The sequence below is a fragment of the Agaricus bisporus genome (genome assembly GCF_000300575.1).
Source record: "Agaricus bisporus var. bisporus H97 unplaced genomic scaffold AGABI2scaffold_9, whole genome shotgun sequence".
Taxonomy (NCBI): Eukaryota; Fungi; Basidiomycota; class Agaricomycetes; order Agaricales; family Agaricaceae; genus Agaricus; species Agaricus bisporus.
In genome coordinates this window covers 560,581-579,020 of record NW_006267372.1, presented here as the reverse complement: position 1 = coordinate 579,020, position 18,440 = coordinate 560,581, and the positions used below count along the sequence as shown (strand labels likewise).

At 47.5% G+C, this 18,440-nt stretch overlaps 11 protein-coding genes across 11 annotated transcripts; 8 read left to right on the top strand and 3 right to left on the bottom strand.

The window, feature by feature from the left end:
• Positions 1-160: 160 nt before the first annotated feature.
• On the top strand, positions 161-2,344 carry AGABI2DRAFT_194512 (hypothetical protein). Its single transcript, XM_006463749.1, has 5 exons — positions 161-507; positions 567-710; positions 762-1,605; positions 1,654-1,998; positions 2,064-2,344. Exons 1-4 carry the CDS (start codon positions 223-225, stop codon positions 1,983-1,985), a joined length of 1,605 nt encoding a protein of 534 aa, XP_006463812.1. The 5' UTR covers positions 161-222; the 3' UTR covers positions 1,986-1,998; positions 2,064-2,344.
• Positions 2,345-3,024: 680 nt separating this feature from the next.
• Positions 3,025-3,948, bottom strand: AGABI2DRAFT_120613 (hypothetical protein; the record flags this gene model as incomplete). The annotated part of the gene is made up of 3 exons (XM_006463748.1): positions 3,025-3,262; positions 3,332-3,564; positions 3,628-3,948. 3 exons carry the CDS (start codon positions 3,946-3,948, stop codon positions 3,025-3,027), a joined length of 792 nt encoding a protein of 263 aa, XP_006463811.1.
• A 671-nt stretch (positions 3,949-4,619) lies between these two features.
• AGABI2DRAFT_194510 (hypothetical protein) lies at positions 4,620-5,805 on the top strand. Its single transcript, XM_006463747.1, has 3 exons — positions 4,620-5,118; positions 5,174-5,432; positions 5,485-5,805. Exons 1-3 carry the CDS (start codon positions 4,633-4,635, stop codon positions 5,661-5,663), a joined length of 924 nt encoding a protein of 307 aa, XP_006463810.1. The 5' UTR covers positions 4,620-4,632; the 3' UTR covers positions 5,664-5,805.
• Positions 5,806-6,076: 271 nt separating this feature from the next.
• AGABI2DRAFT_120611 (hypothetical protein) lies at positions 6,077-7,084 on the top strand (the record flags this gene model as incomplete). The annotated part of the gene is made up of 3 exons (XM_006463746.1): positions 6,077-6,556; positions 6,613-6,919; positions 6,972-7,084. 3 exons carry the CDS (start codon positions 6,077-6,079, stop codon positions 7,082-7,084), a joined length of 900 nt encoding a protein of 299 aa, XP_006463809.1.
• A 364-nt stretch (positions 7,085-7,448) lies between these two features.
• AGABI2DRAFT_194508 (hypothetical protein) lies at positions 7,449-8,571 on the top strand. The gene is made up of 3 exons (XM_006463745.1): positions 7,449-7,910; positions 7,969-8,275; positions 8,327-8,571. The coding sequence occupies exons 1-3, from the start codon at positions 7,575-7,577 to the stop codon at positions 8,452-8,454; spliced, it is 771 nt and encodes a 256-aa protein (XP_006463808.1). The 5' UTR covers positions 7,449-7,574; the 3' UTR covers positions 8,455-8,571.
• Positions 8,572-8,891: 320 nt separating this feature from the next.
• Positions 8,892-9,961, top strand: AGABI2DRAFT_75132 (hypothetical protein; the record flags this gene model as incomplete). The annotated part of the gene is made up of 5 exons (XM_006463744.1): positions 8,892-9,001; positions 9,064-9,107; positions 9,164-9,337; positions 9,401-9,559; positions 9,609-9,961. The coding sequence occupies 5 exons, from the start codon at positions 8,892-8,894 to the stop codon at positions 9,959-9,961; spliced, it is 840 nt and encodes a 279-aa protein (XP_006463807.1).
• Positions 9,962-10,642: 681 nt separating this feature from the next.
• On the bottom strand, positions 10,643-11,731 carry AGABI2DRAFT_120609 (hypothetical protein; the record flags this gene model as incomplete). The annotated part of the gene is made up of 5 exons (XM_006463743.1): positions 10,643-11,145; positions 11,200-11,383; positions 11,442-11,481; positions 11,538-11,607; positions 11,665-11,731. The coding sequence occupies 5 exons, from the start codon at positions 11,729-11,731 to the stop codon at positions 10,643-10,645; spliced, it is 864 nt and encodes a 287-aa protein (XP_006463806.1).
• A 217-nt stretch (positions 11,732-11,948) lies between these two features.
• Positions 11,949-12,812, top strand: AGABI2DRAFT_208727 (hypothetical protein; the record flags this gene model as incomplete). The annotated part of the gene is made up of 1 exon (XM_006463742.1): positions 11,949-12,812. The coding sequence occupies one exon, from the start codon at positions 11,949-11,951 to the stop codon at positions 12,810-12,812; it is 864 nt and encodes a 287-aa protein (XP_006463805.1).
• A 51-nt stretch (positions 12,813-12,863) lies between these two features.
• AGABI2DRAFT_74326 (hypothetical protein) lies at positions 12,864-15,613 on the top strand (the record flags this gene model as incomplete). Its single annotated transcript, XM_006463741.1, has 5 exons — positions 12,864-13,330; positions 13,385-14,045; positions 14,101-14,456; positions 14,521-14,980; positions 15,044-15,613. Coding segments are annotated over 5 exons (2,514 nt in total), but the record flags the coding sequence as incomplete, so codon positions are not given.
• Positions 15,614-17,033: 1,420 nt separating this feature from the next.
• Positions 17,034-17,254, top strand: AGABI2DRAFT_194506 (hypothetical protein). The gene has a single exon (XM_006463740.1). It carries the CDS (start codon positions 17,057-17,059, stop codon positions 17,237-17,239), a length of 183 nt encoding a protein of 60 aa, XP_006463803.1. The 5' UTR covers positions 17,034-17,056; the 3' UTR covers positions 17,240-17,254.
• Positions 17,255-17,335: 81 nt separating this feature from the next.
• Positions 17,336-17,748, bottom strand: AGABI2DRAFT_74752 (hypothetical protein; the record flags this gene model as incomplete). Its single annotated transcript, XM_006463739.1, has 2 exons — positions 17,336-17,433; positions 17,484-17,748. The coding sequence occupies 2 exons, from the start codon at positions 17,746-17,748 to the stop codon at positions 17,336-17,338; spliced, it is 363 nt and encodes a 120-aa protein (XP_006463802.1).
• Positions 17,749-18,440: the final 692 nt, after the last annotated feature.

Genomic DNA, 18,440 nt, shown 5'->3' with positions numbered 1-18,440 from the left:
CAAACTTTGCCATTAGCCCCCAAACACCCAGTTAAAGTTACTCGATTTTCTGCCAGTGCAGTTGCACCCTCCCAAACCCAGAAGTCGTGCGGGAATCTCTCACCTATGAACCGAATAAAGCCGGGACGGTTGACCATTTTTCCGCCGAACCACCGCTGAACGAAGTATAAAAAGACGGGACTGTATCGCTAGGTATTCGCTCAAAAATTATACCTCACCAACATGGCTTCCGCTAAAGCGCCTTGGAAATCCATCCAACTCAGCATCTCCAATGACTCAAGCAGCTCCCTCAGATTATCACCGAACCACCCACCCGTTTTGCAAGGATGCATTTATTCAGGACCGTTCGCCGATTCCTCGCTCGACGGAGGTTGCACCACACAACTCGAATGCAAGGACGCAGCGCGCGAGGGCTCGGCCTTCCTCACTTACTTTATTGGCGACTTCAAGAAGAAGATCATACTATTGCTATCGATCAAACCCGTGTCGAGCGTGGCCGAGATCAGGGTACATGTCACTTCTTCCTGATTGATGGATGCCGACTTACGGATGCTCGCTCTTCTAAGGTTGGAATTTTCGATGAAGATACTACATTGGGCCTCGACATGCTAGAGAAGGTGGCGAAAGATGAGATAAAGCCAGCGACAGTGGGGCTTGGGAGGGAGCTGCACTGGAAAGTCGAGGACGACGAAGGAACGCATGAGATTAGTGTAAGTCTAGGTCCTTCCATACCTGTCATGGGCTTCACAATTTGATCACAGGTGATCGTCGATATCGCGTCCGCCGACCGACAATTCGAGGCACGGCTTCATCTTCGCGACCCAGAAACCTTGACCAACGCTCGAACGCCAATCAAGGTGAACTACAAGATTGATGCCACTGGCTTCAATGTTCCGTACCTTGATCCTGTCCATGAGAACATGGCCATTGCCAGTCTAATCGAAGCCGGGGTGGATGGATTCGACCAGGAAACAACCTACATTGGCATCCTCGGTCGGGGTTCCAAAGTCATTGCACCAGCCTCCTGGGAATTCATTCGCGGAGTAATTTGGAACGACGACCCTGCATGCTACTTCTTCCACAACTACAAGGATAGCAATGGTTCCTTCAACGCATTTGGTGGACTCTGGGGCTGGAAATTTAAAGTTCCCGGCAATGTCAAAACCAACATAACTTACCGGTCGCACTTTGGAGATTTGCAGTTCCTCCACGCCATGGCGTCCGCTAAGGATGAAGATCCACAGGAGACTAGGCGCAAGATTATGCTATGGATTGAGGTCATGTATAAGCTCGCCGTTGGCGACGGGATCACAGAGACCGACACAATTGCCAGCACTGGGCTTAGCGAATTCTTTGACGATGACACCGAGCCAAAAGGTTCAGACTCTCTCCGCGACTTGCTTATGGGTACGACCCATCTCTACCATGCTGCAGATATCAAGCGTCGAGCGCTTGGCAGCTGCCTCCACCTCATCCAGGACTCATACGCGGTGGGACACTGTCGAAGGCTTGTAATCAACCGGAAAGACATGATCAAGGTGGAATTCAAGAGCCCGTTCCCCGATGCCAGCCCATACGACTCCTTTCCAATGAAGCGAAGAATTTGTAAGTATCCCCATTTTTACGGTACCGCTCATGCTAAATAAAATATAGACATCAAAGGTTTCCCGGACGACAAGCCAGGTCGCTTTGGGGAAATCATGACTCTCCACTGCTATTCTGGCCAAGACGACACCAGGCACGGATATTACGATAAAATTCCCAACCGCAAGGTGCTCAAACCGTCCGATAAAAGTAGTTTCTCCTGTATGATGGGTGGCATTGACTCTATAGATCAATGTACCAACCTGGTTCAGGCGTGGGGGAAAGGGTTGCTATGGGAGGGAGATTCTCCTGCGAGAAAGCTTGTGGAGGATGTCTTTGATGTGTCAACGAGTGCTACCCCGAGCGATAACAAGGTGGATGAACATTTGTGGGGACCCTGAAAGACTTAATCTTGTCCGTGTATCTGAATTACCTGATTGCGGAAACTGACTCCTCGTATTCTTCAATTTGGCCATCAGCCGGCTTCAACTCTCTTCGTATTTATTCCAACGGTCGAGAATTTGTTCGTCGAGTCCGCGCAGTTTGAGTTCATCTCTAATGGCCTGTGTTCGTGCCCAATCTCTATTTCCCTCGGCATCCCTCAACACACCTCCACTGTGAACCCAACCCTCTTCTCCCTTGCGAGCTTCTTCAGCTTCCAATTCGCGTCGTCGTTTCGCACGTTTCTCGTATTCTTCTTGTTCGGCTCGCCATTTTCTTTCTTCTTCTTCTTCCTGTCCCTTCAGCGACTCCTCCGTCTCCCTATTTTGAATATTTTCAGATGATGTTGATGCGACGTTTATTGAATCAAAATCATATTTTTCCGGAGCGTCAAGGAAGGCTTGATAGGAGCCTGGTTCAGGAACTAAGATATATCCTAATCCTGGTACTCGAGCAAACGTGCGAGTGGCTGGTGGTTGAGGTTGTGGATGATAAATCGATAATAAGCGAAGAAGCACATAGAGCGTCCCTTCTGTTTACTTACAGGTTTTCATGAATCAGTTTATCACGATCACATGACGATGTAGGGGACGTTTGGCGTCTTTGATGTCATTGCCGATCCTGACAGTGATCCAAAAATTCAAAAGATATAATAAAGGTATTTGTTCACTCGTACGTATCCCGCTCATCATAAGTATAGAAAGGTTTAGAGGTACGTTTATGATTCTCAAATGCACATGATCTGCAGCGGATCTTGAGAAAGTAAGCCTCACATTTTTTGAGTTTTCTGCTAACACACGGCTCGAAGCCCTGGCGTTGGTTAAGAATCACCTGAATTTAACTGTTAACCAAAATTTGATTTTTTTTCTCTAAAAAAGGAGTAATAGCGAGTAAGCATATTGTTAGAGAGCCGCACAGTGTTAATTGTTGCAGGACGAGCGTTAGGAGAACTACTTCAGGTGGTGCGAGGGAGCAAACTTAGTAGCACTAGCAAGAGTATTAGATAGCTGGTTTTCGTCCGCTATATGCTTCATCCGGAGTGTGGTTGTCCCGGGTTGGCTTTCGGAAGACCCACCAACCGGGTTCAATTTTCATCGGTGAAGGGATAAAGAGACCGCCGGCTTCTTTCTGGTGATACGTGACATTCAGCTCCTCCCAGAGCGGCGTGCTGGGTTTCTCCTTTGATTTCTCGCTGGTGATGATACCTTCCCGGACGAGCACTGCCCAGCAGTGAAGACTAGCAGCCGGAAAATGATCAATTTAAGCACCAAATATTGCCTCGAAACAAGAAGTGAATGGGACATACACATGGTCTCGGCATCCTCTCCAGTGTGCCTCGGGCTCACCGGGCCTTTGATAAGGGTAAAAACAGAAATGGTGCATCTTTTTCTTGACCACTTTGTCAATGAGATTACCAATGGTAGTACCTTCCTTGAGTTCAAATGTCCGATAATGAGCTTTGGCTGCGGTGGGACCTGTATAGCGACGTAGAGCGAGCTGATAGTTGCCTATCCAGTAATCCACACCAGGTTCGTAAGCCTGGTTTGGGAAAGATGGAATCAAATCTCAGTAGTTGAGAGCAAGTCATAACCTGTTACACACCTCCGAGTCTGCACCCTGGACACGCTTGTTGGATTCGACTCCATCATCCTCTATGGTCTCCATCGAAAGTCGAGCAGCAAGGTAATTGCGACCATTGTGATTAATGGAGTCCGAGAAAGTCACAGCAGCGACCAGATGATTCTTGAGACCTTCGCCAGGATTTCCGATACTAACCCACTCAATTCTGTACTCCGTGACAATGATACTTCTGATATGTTTGGGGACAAGCACTGCCGGGCCTTGAAGCACCGTTTCATCCCATTCACCATCAGCATCAAAGTTGACATAATCGTAATTCGCGTTCACGGTGTTATTGGCCATCGACTTCGTTCTGTAGCAGAGAGAGGACCAAGGGATTGCAGATTCAGGAAAGCAGGTATAGGGAATGGTAAGTTGTAGGCTCAGGCTAAACGGAGTGGGGGCTTTATAGCATTTCAAATACCCTAGACCCATAGAGAAAATGTGGCGGGTAGAAGCACCACAGCAATAGCCTTATACACATAAAGAAACAAAGGCGAAGATGCGGAATACCAAGGTAGTCGCATGACCAGTACGCGGTGTGACAGATAAAAAGAATGATAGTAAACCAAATGCGAGTATACAGCATACAAGAGCAGTCGTGTGGCCAATGAATAAAGTATATGGGATATAAACAATCACCGTGATTGCCCTGGACTCACGAAAAGGCGAGCATAAGAGCAGTCGCATGGTCAGTCAATTGATATGGCGAAAAAAGGTTAGAAGTTAGAACATCCACAGTGTTGCGACCCGCAGTAACAAAGGCAGTGATGAAGACAATGGGTGATAATTTGGAGATGAATAACCACCATGAGGCGGTTATGAGCACTCTACAAGGGCCACCGGATGATCAGAATACGACTCCCTGAAGGCTTGGTCAAGTGGCGAATCGGTGTTGTGTTTGTGTGTCACACTGCCACGTGCCACCGAGTGCAGCTCGAGCTCGAATAAATGCTCACCGCTAAGCTCGTCCCTTAACAGCTTGCCATGCCTTCTGCCCCTTTCGACATCGCTTTAGAGGATACTATCGTCGAAGCATGCGCACAACATCTCCTCAAATTTTCTTTGCATCTAGACGATTATAGGCTGTGCCTGGTGGTTAACGGATTCTTCGTCAAGTTCAACAACTATGTCGATATATATCCTGAATACGAGACGCTGAAGTACATATCCCGGTGTGCAAAGAACGACATAAACGCACCACGTGTTCCCGAGATCGTTCACTTCTTCCATCGAGAGGATCTTTGCTGGGCATATTTGGTCATGGAGAATATCAATCTGACGCCTCCCCCAGAAGACTTCTCCCAAAGGGTAGCCAAGGCTATCCAATGGCTTCATGATTGTCCTGTTCCTCCGGATGGTGCGAGGATAGGCCCTGTAGGAAGTGGCCGTGCCCGGCATCGGCTATTCTGGGAATTTGAAGCGCCCTTGGAATTCTCAAGCATTCTAGCTCTCGAGCGGTTCTTGAACAGAGTGCGTCCATGCCTAACCATTCCTCAGTTTGCCTTCTACTTAGGCGTGTATATAGGCTATCGAGAAGCTCCCACCCCAAGGCAGGTCGTCAACGGCACCCATCAGTATTTCCCACGAGCGGCTCGTCTTCACCCAGTCTGACATGGATGAGAGTAACTTTGGTGTCGACGACGAAGGGAGAACATGTCTGTTTGACTTCACGACAGTGGGGTTGTTACCGGAATCTTTTGCCAGTTACACCATGTCACCCAGTCCAAATCAAAGATCAATGTGCAGGGTCGCCAGCATCCTGGTGATGTCTTCCGGACCTTTAGGTACTTCAACTTTTATTTGATATATATTATATTCGTTGAATGCTTGCCTCAGGTCTCGACAAAGACGGTAACCCCGCTCCTCCTCGACGAAGATTGACGCAGGCCTCGCGAATGAAAGACAGTACCGAGGAGCACCTCACGACCGAAATAAAGGAAAATTCAGCAGAGAAGCCAGAGCCCAAGATCCAGCCGCCATATCCTGAGGTGGACCCCGCTCATATCACGTTATAATGTAAGATTCCTCGACAGACTCGGCTTCTGCGGTTTAGTAGCTACTAGAGCTCTGTGTCGTCGAAGTTTCAGCAGTGGCATGTCAATTGTAAGAGGACCCTATGTTACCTATAATAAAGAAATCTACTGACTTATGCCGGACTTGCTATCGATGAGAAATACATTGACTTTCGGAGGTAGCTGAGTTTGGTGAGAACATTTCTGTCCTATCCTTGTTCTGTGACCGGACTGCGACAAGTCGATGTAAGACCATTAGACTGATGGAACGGTATCCCGGAAGTCTATAGACGTCCCGCCAACCGAATGACCGCCCACGGCCTGACGCAATGTTGTGTTTTGTGGGACACGTGCCATCTCGAGTGCAGCTTGAATACTCTCTATCACTACTAGCTATCATCTCATAATATCCCACCATGGCTTCTCCCCCCTTCGATACTGCCTTAGAGCCCACTATCATCAAAGCTTGTGAAGAGTATGGCCTCAAATTTCCTTTGCATTCAGCCCATCATAAACCGCGCCTGGTCGTTGAAGGATTCTTCGTTAAATTCCACAACTATGCCGATTCGTACCCCGAATATGAGACGCTGAAGTACATAGCCCAAAGTGCAAAGGACGACGTAAATGCGCCACACATCCCCGAGGTCGTTCATTTCTTTCATCGCGATCGCTTGGCATATCTAGTTATGAAGAACATCAACCTGACTCCTCCTCCAGAAGACTTCCACGAAAGGGTGGCTCAGGCTATCCAATGGCTTCGTGATTGTCCTGCTCCTCCTGACGGTGCGAGGATTGGACCTGTAGGAAGTGGACCTGCCTACCATGAGTTATTCCGTGATATAAAGGCACCTTTGGAATTCTCAAGCGCCATGGCGCTCGAGCGATACTTGAACAAAGTGCGTCCATACCTTATCTTTCCTCCAATTTACCTTCCATTTAGACATGTGTATAGGCTATCGAGAAGCTCCCACCCTCAAGCAGGTCGTCAATGGCGCCCATCAGAATTTCCCATGAGCGGTTGGTCTTCACCCAGTCTCGCATGGATAAGGGTAATTTCGGTGTCGACGACGAAGGGAGAACATGTCTGTTTGACTTCACGACAGTGGGGTTGTTACCGGAATCCTTCGCCAGTTTCACCATGTCTTTGCGGATGGGTATCACGAAAGCCGTCGCCCAACACTTGGGCTGGTCACCCAGTCCCAACCTACAATCAATGTCTATGATTGCCAGTATTCTGGTGATGTCACCCGGAACTTTGGGTACTTCGACTTTTTTTTCCGATGTATATCTCTTGTTGATTGCTTCTCTCAGGTCTTGACAAAGACGGAAACTCCATTTCTTCCCGACGAAGGCCCATACGGATCCGAAAGTCAGAGTCCACGACAAGCACGCCAAGTCCTGACCCCACTCGTGACACACTATGATATAAGGTTCTCTGGAAGATTCTGCTGCTCTTAAATCTCAGAGGCTTCCGTATGTTATTAGATGCTAGACCATGATCGTCCTAGACTCACGAAAAGGGGAGTCTACAGCATACCAGAGCAGTCGCATGACCAGTTAATAGATATGGCGGATAAGAACATTCAAATTGATGCGACCGCAGTAACAAAAACAGCAATGGCGGTAGGCGAAGGTGAAAATGAATAAAAACCATGAGACAGTTGTGAACACTTCACAAGGGCCACCGGGTAATCAGAATACGACCTGATCAAGTGGCGAGTTGTTGTGTTTTGTGTGCCACGTGCCATTCAAGTGCAGCTCAAGTAACTCGCCATGCCTTTCGACATCGCCTTAGAGGACACTATCGTCGAGGCTTGCGCACAACATTTCCTCAAAAGTTCTTTGCATTCAAGCAACTATAGACTTTGCCTGGTGGTTGACGGCGTCTTCGTCAAGTTCAACAGCTATGTCAATATGTACCCTGAATACGAGACGCTGCAATACATATCCCGGTGTGCAAGAAACGACATAAATGCGCCGCGTGTTCCCGAGGTCGTTCACTTCTTCCATCGCCAGGATCGTTGCTTGGCATACTTGGTCATGAAGAATATCAGCCTGACGCCCCCTCCAGAAGACTTCCACGAAAGGGTGGCCAAGGCTATCCAATGGCTTCGTGGATGTCCTATTCCTCCGGACGGTGCAAGGTTAGGTCCCCTAGGTGGTGGTGCTGCCCACCATGAGCTATTCGGGGAATCCAAGGCACCCTTGAAATTCTCAAGCACCCTTGCTCTCGAACGGTTCTTGAACACAGTACGTTGCTTCTCTAATATTTTGTGAACTCGCGCTCCGCTAACGCATGCTTGCATAGGCTATCACGATGCTCCCACCCCAAGGCAGGTCGTCAACGGCGCCCATCAGGATTTCCCATGAGCGGTTGGTCTTCACCCAGTCAGATATGGATGAGAGTAACTTCGGTGTCGATGATCAAGGGAGGACTTGCTTGTTCGACTTCACGGCAGTGGGACTATTACCGGAATCCTTTGTCAGTTACACCATGTCTTTGAGGACGCCGTTCACGAAAGCTGTTTCCCAATGCTTGGATTGGTCACCCACTCCCAACCTACAATCAATGTCCAGGATCGCCCGCGTTCTAGCGATGTCGTCCGGAGCTTTAGGTATGTCAAGTTTTCTGTGTGTATATCTTGTTTTTTGAATGCTTGTTTCAGGTCTTGACGAAGATGGCAACCCCGTTAACCCCATTTCTTTCCGACGAAGATTCAAACGGATCCGAAAGAATGGAGAAGCCGGCGGAGAAGCTACTCTCCAGAGGCTTCCGTATGTCAGTGAACCCTGAAATTCCGCGCTGTTGAAACTCACCAGTTAGTGTGGCGTGTTAATTGTAAAATCGATATACTGTTACTTATAACAGAGAAATTTTAAATCGCGAGTTCTCGATACTCATTTTTTACCACTCTCCAGCAGCATGTTCCCGTTTACACTTCTAATGATTGAAAATTTCACGAAAAATAGGCCAGGCATAGTATTAATGAGGAAAGAATTAAGGACGCCGTGACCGCGCTTCGACAAGTCGTAGGCCCGAACGTCACCCAGCAAAAGGGTGACCGACCTGTGACATTTTATTTGTTCTCCAGCATCTCCTCTGACCTTCAACATCTTAATGAGCACTCTTTCAGGTCTTGAAAATCCACGCTGCGAAGGTCAAAACAAATCGACGCTAACTCGCATGCTACCACCAGTATCCCGTTCATATCCATCATCGCCTGTATAATAATGGCCAATACGCTGACGGATGATTCTTCGTCCACATCAGGTTATCTACATTTGGTCCTTGGAGGTTCCCATTGGCATGCGCGTAACTCTTTGAAGAACATTATCGTCTTGTAAGCAAGCTACCCCACTTGATCCCTCTGCGTTGAATATGCCTTAATTCCGAGTGTGACAGTGGCGACTCGTACAGCAAGTATTATGGATCCGTATCATGGGTTCGTATTGAGTATCTTCGACTTACTAAATTTTTGACTGCTTAACGGATATCTCTCAAGTTGATCACCTGGGAAAATTACTTCAGACACCGCCCAAGATACACAATTTCGCTGTACCTGGAGCCACTGCCGATCATGTCTTGAAGAACCAGATTAGGGGCTTTTTTAGGGAATTCTCAGAGACAAACGACGGTGAATCCGACCCACCCTTGAATCCAGACGAGACAACATATTGTGCGTGATTTACTTGAATTTCACTTATATTGTAACTGATGTTCAGGCGAATGACTCCTTCAGTTGTTTATCTAGGTATAAATGATTGTGGCGGTAGAGGAGATAACGTACTCAACGCCATCACAACGAAACTATTCGTCACTCTTCGTGATCTATATGTGAAGGCGAAAGCGCGAAATTTCGTTCTAATCGACGTTCCGCCTTTTGAGCGTACGCCGCAGAGTATGTTTCGACCCTCATTCATGCATTTTATATTCAATTTTCTCTCTAGTAATCAAATTGAGATGGGTGGACAGGGTGAATAGAAACGTGACGGTATGGAACGAGCATTTGCGAAACAAGGCAGCCGAATTTCAGTCTGATATGGACGATACAACGTTGTTACTTTTTTCCTCACACGCATTTTTCACGGATTTACTGGACGTGCCTTCGAAGCACGGGTTTTCTGAAGAGGATACGGAGATGCCTGAGGGAGCTGTTTGGTTTGACGAATTACATCCGACATCAAGAATCCATGAACTTCTGGCGAAGCAAATTTATACTTCCATCTTCGAGTACCAGGGAGAGGTGGACCACGGGATGGAACGGGTTTGCCAACACCCTGCCCGGAATATATCTTCTTGAATTCTAAGTGAGTTGTTTCAAGTAAATCCTGTCGCTGCTCACTCGGGCTCATAATAGTGAATAGCTTTGATTGTATTGTATCGGAATGAAGTGTACGAATAGTTGTGCCGCCGGAAGTCACTTTCCTAAGAAAATGACATGAACAGCGAAATAATGGTCGCTTTGGTCAAGCCAGCGCTCGCAAGCAAGGGAAGATCATAAACTGATATTGGAATGAGCTTAAATGTATCCAATAGAATGATGAATTTGCCGCAAGAGGGTGAGCAGGGCCAGTATAACGTTGAATATAATATTTGAACTTTGACATTGTCGTAAGAAACGTTGTGGATAGGCGATACCTTCGGGAGATGTTGTAGATGTAATTCTGACGACTAGCCATGCAAGACAAGCAATCAGGTCGTACTCCTCCAGACATACGTCGATTTGAATAGCGAACGGAAGGAGTATTTGTAAGTTTTTTAGTCGAAAAATCGGATAATAGAGAATTGTCAAGTTGGAAGGCCACTAAAATCGGAGCACAGGTTGAGTTCAGATGGGGGATAGATGTCGCAGATCCTACCGGGGTCAGGTCAGAACGCTCGAACAAGCTTGTCTCGAGAGATTTGGCTCGGAAACACTCACGATCCACATTCGGCACTTCCAGACACGTGGAAATATACAAGTTAGGCTTCATCGTTAGCACTATGCCAGAACGGAAGTGAATATTTGCTCTCCGAGTATATCATGTACCTCCGATGTAGGGTGTAAATCATCCACCCAAATACCACCGCCCTCTGTCTCCGGATCATCTTCAGTAAATTCGTATTCCAAAGGATCGTCCAGTATATCAGAAAAGAGTTTATGTGATGAAAATATGAGGACAGTGGCATCCGTGGTTTTAGATTGAAATTCGATGGCTTGAGTGCGCAGAAGCTTGTTCCATGTTTCAACTCGTTCTTCGATCTTTTCCATGCATTCTAATTCTATAGCTGAAGATGCATCGGTAAGTAAAACCTCTTGATCTGATTGGAAAGGATGACTATTACCTTGCGGTGAACGGTCCACAAGCGGTACGTCAATAAGCACAAAATTTCTGGCTTGAGCTTTGACATATAAATCATGTACGGTATCAAAGATGTCTTCTACGATGAATTCCAGCGCTTCAGACCTTCTTCTTCCACAGTCATTAATGCCTAGAAAGACGACTAACACATCATCAGATTGGAAAGTCAACTCGAAATGAACATAAACGAACTTACAATACGTCGTAGCAGCCGAATCCAACGCTGAAATTGCATCGCTGGACTTTTGCTCGGGAAACTTTTTGAAAAAGAGTGACAGCTGATCAGACAGGTCTTCTTCTGCTGTATGACCGGGTACAGCAAAATTATGTACATTTGGCGAACAGCCACGTTTTTGCAATTGTCGTACTAAATGATTCACCTACAAAGCGTGATTTTGAATGATACATAGCTCCAAAAATAGACGTTCAAATACGGACCCATGTCGTTCCTTGAAACGACGTGCTGTAAGAGTCACCGCTGTTAGAAGTACAAGTCAGCTTTTAGCCCAGATGCGAGAAATATAATTTTCTTACAAGACGACGATGTTCTTGAACGAATCCTGCGTCCGCCAATATGAACCACAAAGTACAAGAGGTAAGTAAGCTGAGTAACTTCAGCTCTGGCACATCTTTTTATATTGCAAGAACGGCTGTTACGAACAAGAGCGGGACGGGATTTTCTGATCGGAAACACAATCGTCGGGCCCGGGTTTAGGAGAAGTATTCATGGGGTGGCAGTGGGGACAACGCTAGCGAAATCCGCCCACCACGACAGTAACTTAGGTTTCTATGATTCGACTATGATTCGCTGATGTCGGGTTAGTGGAAACGAGTCATTCCGTTTCCGAGGCCAGGAGCCGAAAGATGTGGCGGTGCAGCTGACATATCAATTCATGTATAAATTGTGTTCCGTCCATAGTCGACTACATACACCCACCATCTTATATGGAAACGCCTCCCCAAGCTTCAGCTTCAGCAGATAATCCTTCTACTCGTCAGCCATCTAACCGATTTCGCAACCCTCGCAATCCCTCTGCTGGACGGCGGAAACCTCCTCGATCTCAGCACGAAGTAGGCGCAGCGAACTTGGATTCGCAGCCTGCAGCGATAGCTTCTGATAATTCAGGCCCACACGAAGCAACAGATCCTCCGAAACAGCATTCTCGTAGACGTCCTCAGAGACCTAAGAAGAATGGTCAATCAACGGGTCCTTCAGATGCTTTGCCCGTGGAACATTCATCTTCGAATGGTCCAAATACAAACCGTCGGCGCAATCCAAACAAACCACGTCCCGCTCTAACGCCGGAGACGGACAATCAGGTCGCCCCAGACTTAGATCAAGGTGCGATTCAGCCCGGTAAACCCAATGGTGGCGGTCGACGTGCTAAATTCCGGGGCAAGTTGACGGAGAACGATGGCCCTTCTAACCCATCTATCTCTTCGAATCCTTCGAAAAAGTATCGCTCCAAGGCGACTGAACCTCTGGATGATCTGACTTCGAGATTGATACGCGAACTAAGCTCCCCTCCGTACCCTGATTGCCCCATCTGTTTCTCTTCTGTCTATCGTGAGCAGCCTATATGGTCCTGCTCTCCTTCGATTCCTACAATCCTTCCTCATGGCGCCGAGGGCCCCCCTCAGTACTGCTGGACCACTTTTCACCTCAAATGCATTCGATCATGGGCTTCGAAAAACGTCAAGGATCTCGAAGATGCCTGGAGAGCCCGGGGCGAGGAAGGTAGAACCGGAGATTGGCGATGCCCCGGATGTCAGGGAAAACGTGAACTTGTACCAAAGGTATACTGGTGAGTCTGTCTTAACCTGGCCTTCGAAGAGTAATACTCAAAGGTTTGTACCAGGTGCTTTTGTGGATCTACTCCAGATCCCAAACCTCCACGCCTTGCAACTCCACATTCGTGCGGTGGTCCTTGCACTCGTGTCCGTGAAAGTGGGTGTGGACACCCATGTCCTCTCACTTGCCACCCTGGTCCTTGTCCTCCTTGTCAAGTCACAACGCGTGTAAACTGTTATTGTCCTCGGAAATCCATCATCGCTTTCAGATGTGGAGTGGAGCAAGATAAATCCAAAGGCAAGAATTTGACCTGTGGTAATGTTTGTGGTCGTACATTGCCATGCGCAAAGCATACATGTCAGAAAATTTGTCATGAAGGCAGTTGTGATGATTGCCCAATTCGAGAACCTGCCCTATGTTGGTGCGGTAAAACGGAGAAGGAACTTGCCTGCGGCGAGGGAGATTCTCAAGACTGCTCAGTTGAGGGAGAAATGCCGTGGATTGGACGATTTGCATGCGACCAAATTTGTGAAAGGTATGTTACCGGCTTGTATAATTCGTTTGTTAAAGTTACTCAGTCTTCTACTAGGTTGTTTGATTGTGGTATCCATAAATGCACAAAGTCGTGCCATCCACCGTCGCATAAACCAGCACCATGTCCACGATCGCCGACTAACGTGACTCATTGTCCCTGTGGCAAGTCTACTATCGCACCCTCTCCTGATTCCGATCTTTCCCAATATACTTTCCCCGCGCGAACGAGCTGCAGGTCCCCTATCCCGACTTGTGATAGCACCTGCAACAAAATTCACAGTCTTTGTGGCCATCCCTGCCCAGCAAAATGTCATATTGGATCTTGTCCACCCTGTCCTGTCCAAGTTACGCGACCATGTCGCTGCGGGTCATCTACAAAGACTATCCAGTGTTATGAACTTTACAAGGAGGGTACAGACGAGGAGGTTGAGATATTGTGCGATAGACCTTGCATGGCGCTACGTGCTTGTGGGCGACATGAATGTAGACGTCCTTGTTGTCCTTTGGCATCGTTGGCGATAACAACCGGTGGTAAGAAGGGGAAGAAGAGGCTGGTTGACGAATCTTCTAATCCTGTTGGAATTGGTGAAGAGAGAGGTGGTCTGCATGAATGTGATCTTGTTTGCGGAAAGTTGCTTTCGTGTGGGAATCATCGATGCGAGGAGAGAGATCATAAAAAAGCGTGCCCGCCTTGTTTACGAAGCTCGTTTGAAGAGGTATGACTCTTACCTTTCTCGACTTTGAGGATTATGAGCTGATGTATTTGGCTAGATGCCATGTCATTGCGGTCGAACAGTCTACGAACCCCCCATTCCTTGCGGTACAGTCATGCGTTGTCCATACCCTTGCACTCGTCCACCCCCGCCTTGCGGACACTCTCATACCCCACATTCATGTCACGAAGACCCAATGCCTTGTCCTCCTTGTTTCCATCTCACAACAAAACCCTGCGCATGCGGAAAGAAAACTGTCCAAAACGTGCGTTGTTCACTTGAAAGCGAAAAAGTGTCTTGCGGGACTGTTTGTGGTAAACTTCTTGGGTGTGGGTTCCATCATTGTGAACGATCATGCCATGCGGATAATTGTGGGAAATGTACGGCTACTTGTGGGAAGCTGAGAAAATTATGGTGAGGATTTCGTTTTTTCGATCTGACCTTGCAGCGGAAATTGACTTTTTTCTCTTTTCGAAAGTTTGCCAGATCATCATTTTTGTCCACTTCCCTGTCATGCGCCATCGAGTTGTCCTGAAACAGAACCCTGTTCATCGTTGGTCACTGTAACTTGTCCTTGTGGGCGAATCAAACATCCCGTTCGTTGTGGTCGATCTTCAGCCACGCCTTTACCTTCTCAAACTAAACCTCAATGCACCACCGAGTGTGCTATCGCTAAACGCAATGCTCGACTAGCAGAAGCACTTGGTATCACCCCTACAAACACTCCCAACGCCGCCGCCGCTACTTCAGCGTCATCGCAGAGTTATGGGGGGTTGGTGAATACTACGAATTATGGTGAGGATGTTATTGGATTTGCAAGGGCAAATATGAGGTTTTTGGTTGTAGTGGAAAGGGCTTTTGCGGAGTTTGTTAGTTCGCCGAAGAGGACACAAGTGTTACCACATATGCCGCCTGAGAGAAGGAAATTCGTGCACGACGTAAGTGATCATTTTTATAGTGTTCGACAAACGACTTGAGTTGAAATTTTATGTGTTTTTTAGCTTGCGACATATTATAGAATCGATACACAACTCGTGGATCAAGAACCTCATAGAAGTGTTCAACTTCTTCGTCGAATGGATACACGTATACCCAACCCTCTTTTATCAACCCTAATCCAATCTTCGACACCCAATCCACCGAATTTAGGTAAATTGGGAGATTTGAGGAATCCTAAACCATTTGTTTCGTCGACGGTTTCGGCTAGCGTATCAGGTGGAGGTTCTACAAGTCCGTGGAGACCCCTGGTTGCTCCTTCCCCGAAGCCTGCTCCTGCTACTGGATTAACACCGACGGTTGAACTGGGAGCGTCGAATGTCAGAGAAAATACCCTCTCTGCTGGTTCAGGATCAACTCTTGGTGGATCGTATTCGATCGTTTCACCTCAACCGCGTCAAGCTGCCGTTTCTGCAATTACTAAACCGTCTGGGTCGGTTGATGGGGGTGGAAGTGGTGGTGGGTTGAGAACTCGATCTGCTGGTGGTCCAAGTAGTAGACCGAGTTCGGCGGTTGCGGAAGTTGCTGCTGCACTGAATGAACCTGTAAGGGAAAATTGGGAGGATGATGAGTGATGGATAGCTTTTTTTTGGATATTTTGAATAGACTGGGTATTTGAGTTGTTCGATTTTGGGTTACATGAAATGAAAATAAGTAGAGCCAATTAATATACATCTTGTGGCGGCCGGCTAACAAAAAAGTGAGGTGAAAATTCATCGCGCTCGTTTTGCGCATACTTTTAATTGATTCCGGATTCAGTTCCGTTTTCGAGTTTGTGCAGGAAAATGAATCTCAATCGCTGTCCTCGAGTCTACTCGGAATTCGAGCTTGCAAAGTTTGATCATCTAGTTGATATCACTACCAGCGCCACGCCCGGGGACTATGACACGTGAAAAGAAGGTGAAAAGAAGATTTATCTATATGCAGTTATCGACGTAGCACATTGAAAAGAAATAGAGATTTTAAAAAGGAATGTGGGAATTTAAGAAGACACGTCTGCTCTGCTCCTCACACTCGACAACACGAATTGCACAGATCCTCGCCATTCATGGTTCTCGTGATAAAACGCAAAACGTACCGTAGGGCATTGATTCACGGCGTACACAATCAATACAATTCGGTCCCGGGATCCCCATGAAACCTTAAACCTCTTACAACCTCATATCACTCTTCGCCACCGGGCGAAGATAGGGCAGCAACTAGCATGGGAAGGAGGAGTGCGCGAATGGAGAATCCATTATTTAGTCGGCAAGCATGGAAAGAACAAGCGACGAAAGAGCGTGATAATGCACAGACGATGCGGCATCAGCCAATGCTGTAAAAATAGTCGAAAAGCCTCTCCACATAGAGAAAGGAAATTGCCGACGGAGAGCGCCAAACGCCGATCACAAATCAAAAGTTTCGCAAATAATAACGAATTGTTGATCGAATTTCCAACACTCCAATGGAGGTATGGATAAGAATAATGGAAGGGGTGGGTAAGTTAGTGAAAGGCAGTAGAAGACAAAAAAAAAAATTGCGACATAGGTTTTTCCCGGTGAGAAAACCGAAATTCGGGCTTCCCACATTTCCGAGATAGGGATAGCGTCCGAAGCTGGCGAAGAGTGGAGGAACGGGGGGAAGATGTGTACACGAGACCAAAAGACTGTGAAAGATCCGAAGAAACAGCAGGGGGCTTACGAATTTGGCTCATTACTCAAAGATAAATAAGCAAGTCATTGGTTTTCAGCATCCGCTGTGGACCATATTAGATTTGATAATGATAGGACTGTCCTAATCGATGTTTGTGAAAAAAAATATGGCATGAACATTAAAGATAGGTTTTGCTGATGATCATGAGAAAATGGTCCGCCGGGGAATTATCAAAGCTATGCATGCGAGGCTGTTTCTCCTGTTAGGCAAGTCCAGCTTTAGTAGGGAGCGAAAGACGTACGGTAATGAATGACTGTGTACACCAAAATTATGAAAACAAAACAGAGAGAGAGGGACCATGATGATAACCTGTTACTCAACAGATAATGCATCCGCTGCAGCTAGACCTATTCATGCCATCCGACTCGTGTGGCGCTGCGGAAACACGCCATAAATTTAGCCAGAAATATTCTGGAAAGATGAGAAGAGTACGGCATACCGTCACTATTCTTTCGCCTCTTCTTGATGGCTCCATCCTCTGCGGGGCAATTGCTTGGTCGGATAGATAGATGGACGATAGTGTGATGGGGAGCATTGGGCATTGACGATGGGATTCTAAGTTCTGCCATGCATATAGTCAGGGCAGAGTGAACCGAACAAAAGGATTAAGACGTGCTAGCTAAGGTGTCATCATCCAGTAGCATTTTCCCTAGGTAAAGTACACGCAGATACGAGGGCGCTGGTGGTTGCTCTTCCTGCCATTCTGAAACATCATGATTAAGAGACTCCCAGGCCTGAGCAAGGCTCGCTTACCGCTAGGCCATGCATTCCATATGAGCTCTTTGACACGGCCAATGGCTGTTTCTGGCTCGAAAGACATGGTTTTGCGCATCCCAGAAACCAGCAACAATGTGAGAAACGTCTGCGGTGTCCGCGGAACAGCCTCTTGTTGTGGTTGTTGATTGACCTGGGTGGAAGCTTTCTGAGACGAGACTGATTCAACCGTACCGCTCGCAGAAACATTGACTTCCTTCGTCAAACCGACGGGAGGAACTTCGGATTGGGTTGGGGTAGTCATAGAAGGAGGAACAGAGGCGGTGATAAACCCTCGAGCTTCTAGTGGGTCTTGTGACTCTGTTAGTTGTTCCTGTGGCGGCGAGAGAGATGGAGTCGGGTCGGGTGCTGTTCGTGAGTCGTATGGGATGGTGGATGTCTGTGTTACTACTTCGTCTTCGGTCTTGGAGTCGATATGGGTGCATGATGTTCGGGCAGAGGGAGAAGAAACATGGTGCGCAGGGTCGCTTGAGGCTAAACGGTGTGCGTCGTCTCCATGGAGAGGCGTTGTTGGCGACATTGCCATATCGTGATTTGGCGTCGACGCCGTCGGGCACGACGAGGAGTCTGGCAGCGTCGGTGGTGGAGGGGTGTGGGAGGACATGGTGGTTGTGGAAAGAGACGACTCGAGTCCACGTGGGTCCATCATTTAATATTTAGCACTTGTCTGGTTTCGATCGAGCGACCCCGGGCCCCGCGCGTTGCCACTGCGCCATGCTTCAAATGTCAAGTACGGGTAAGGAGCCGACACTTCGTTTCGTCGTTGGCAGCAGAGGGGAACAACCTCCAACAGGCAACTTCGGACGACATTCCTAATGTTCCGTCTCCTCTCCAATATAATTAATCAGTTCTTGGCGCTTTTCCAGTTATCTCCGGCCTTTGTTACTCTGCCCAGCATCTGAATCAATTGGTCTCTGTTTCATCGTCGGGGCTCTC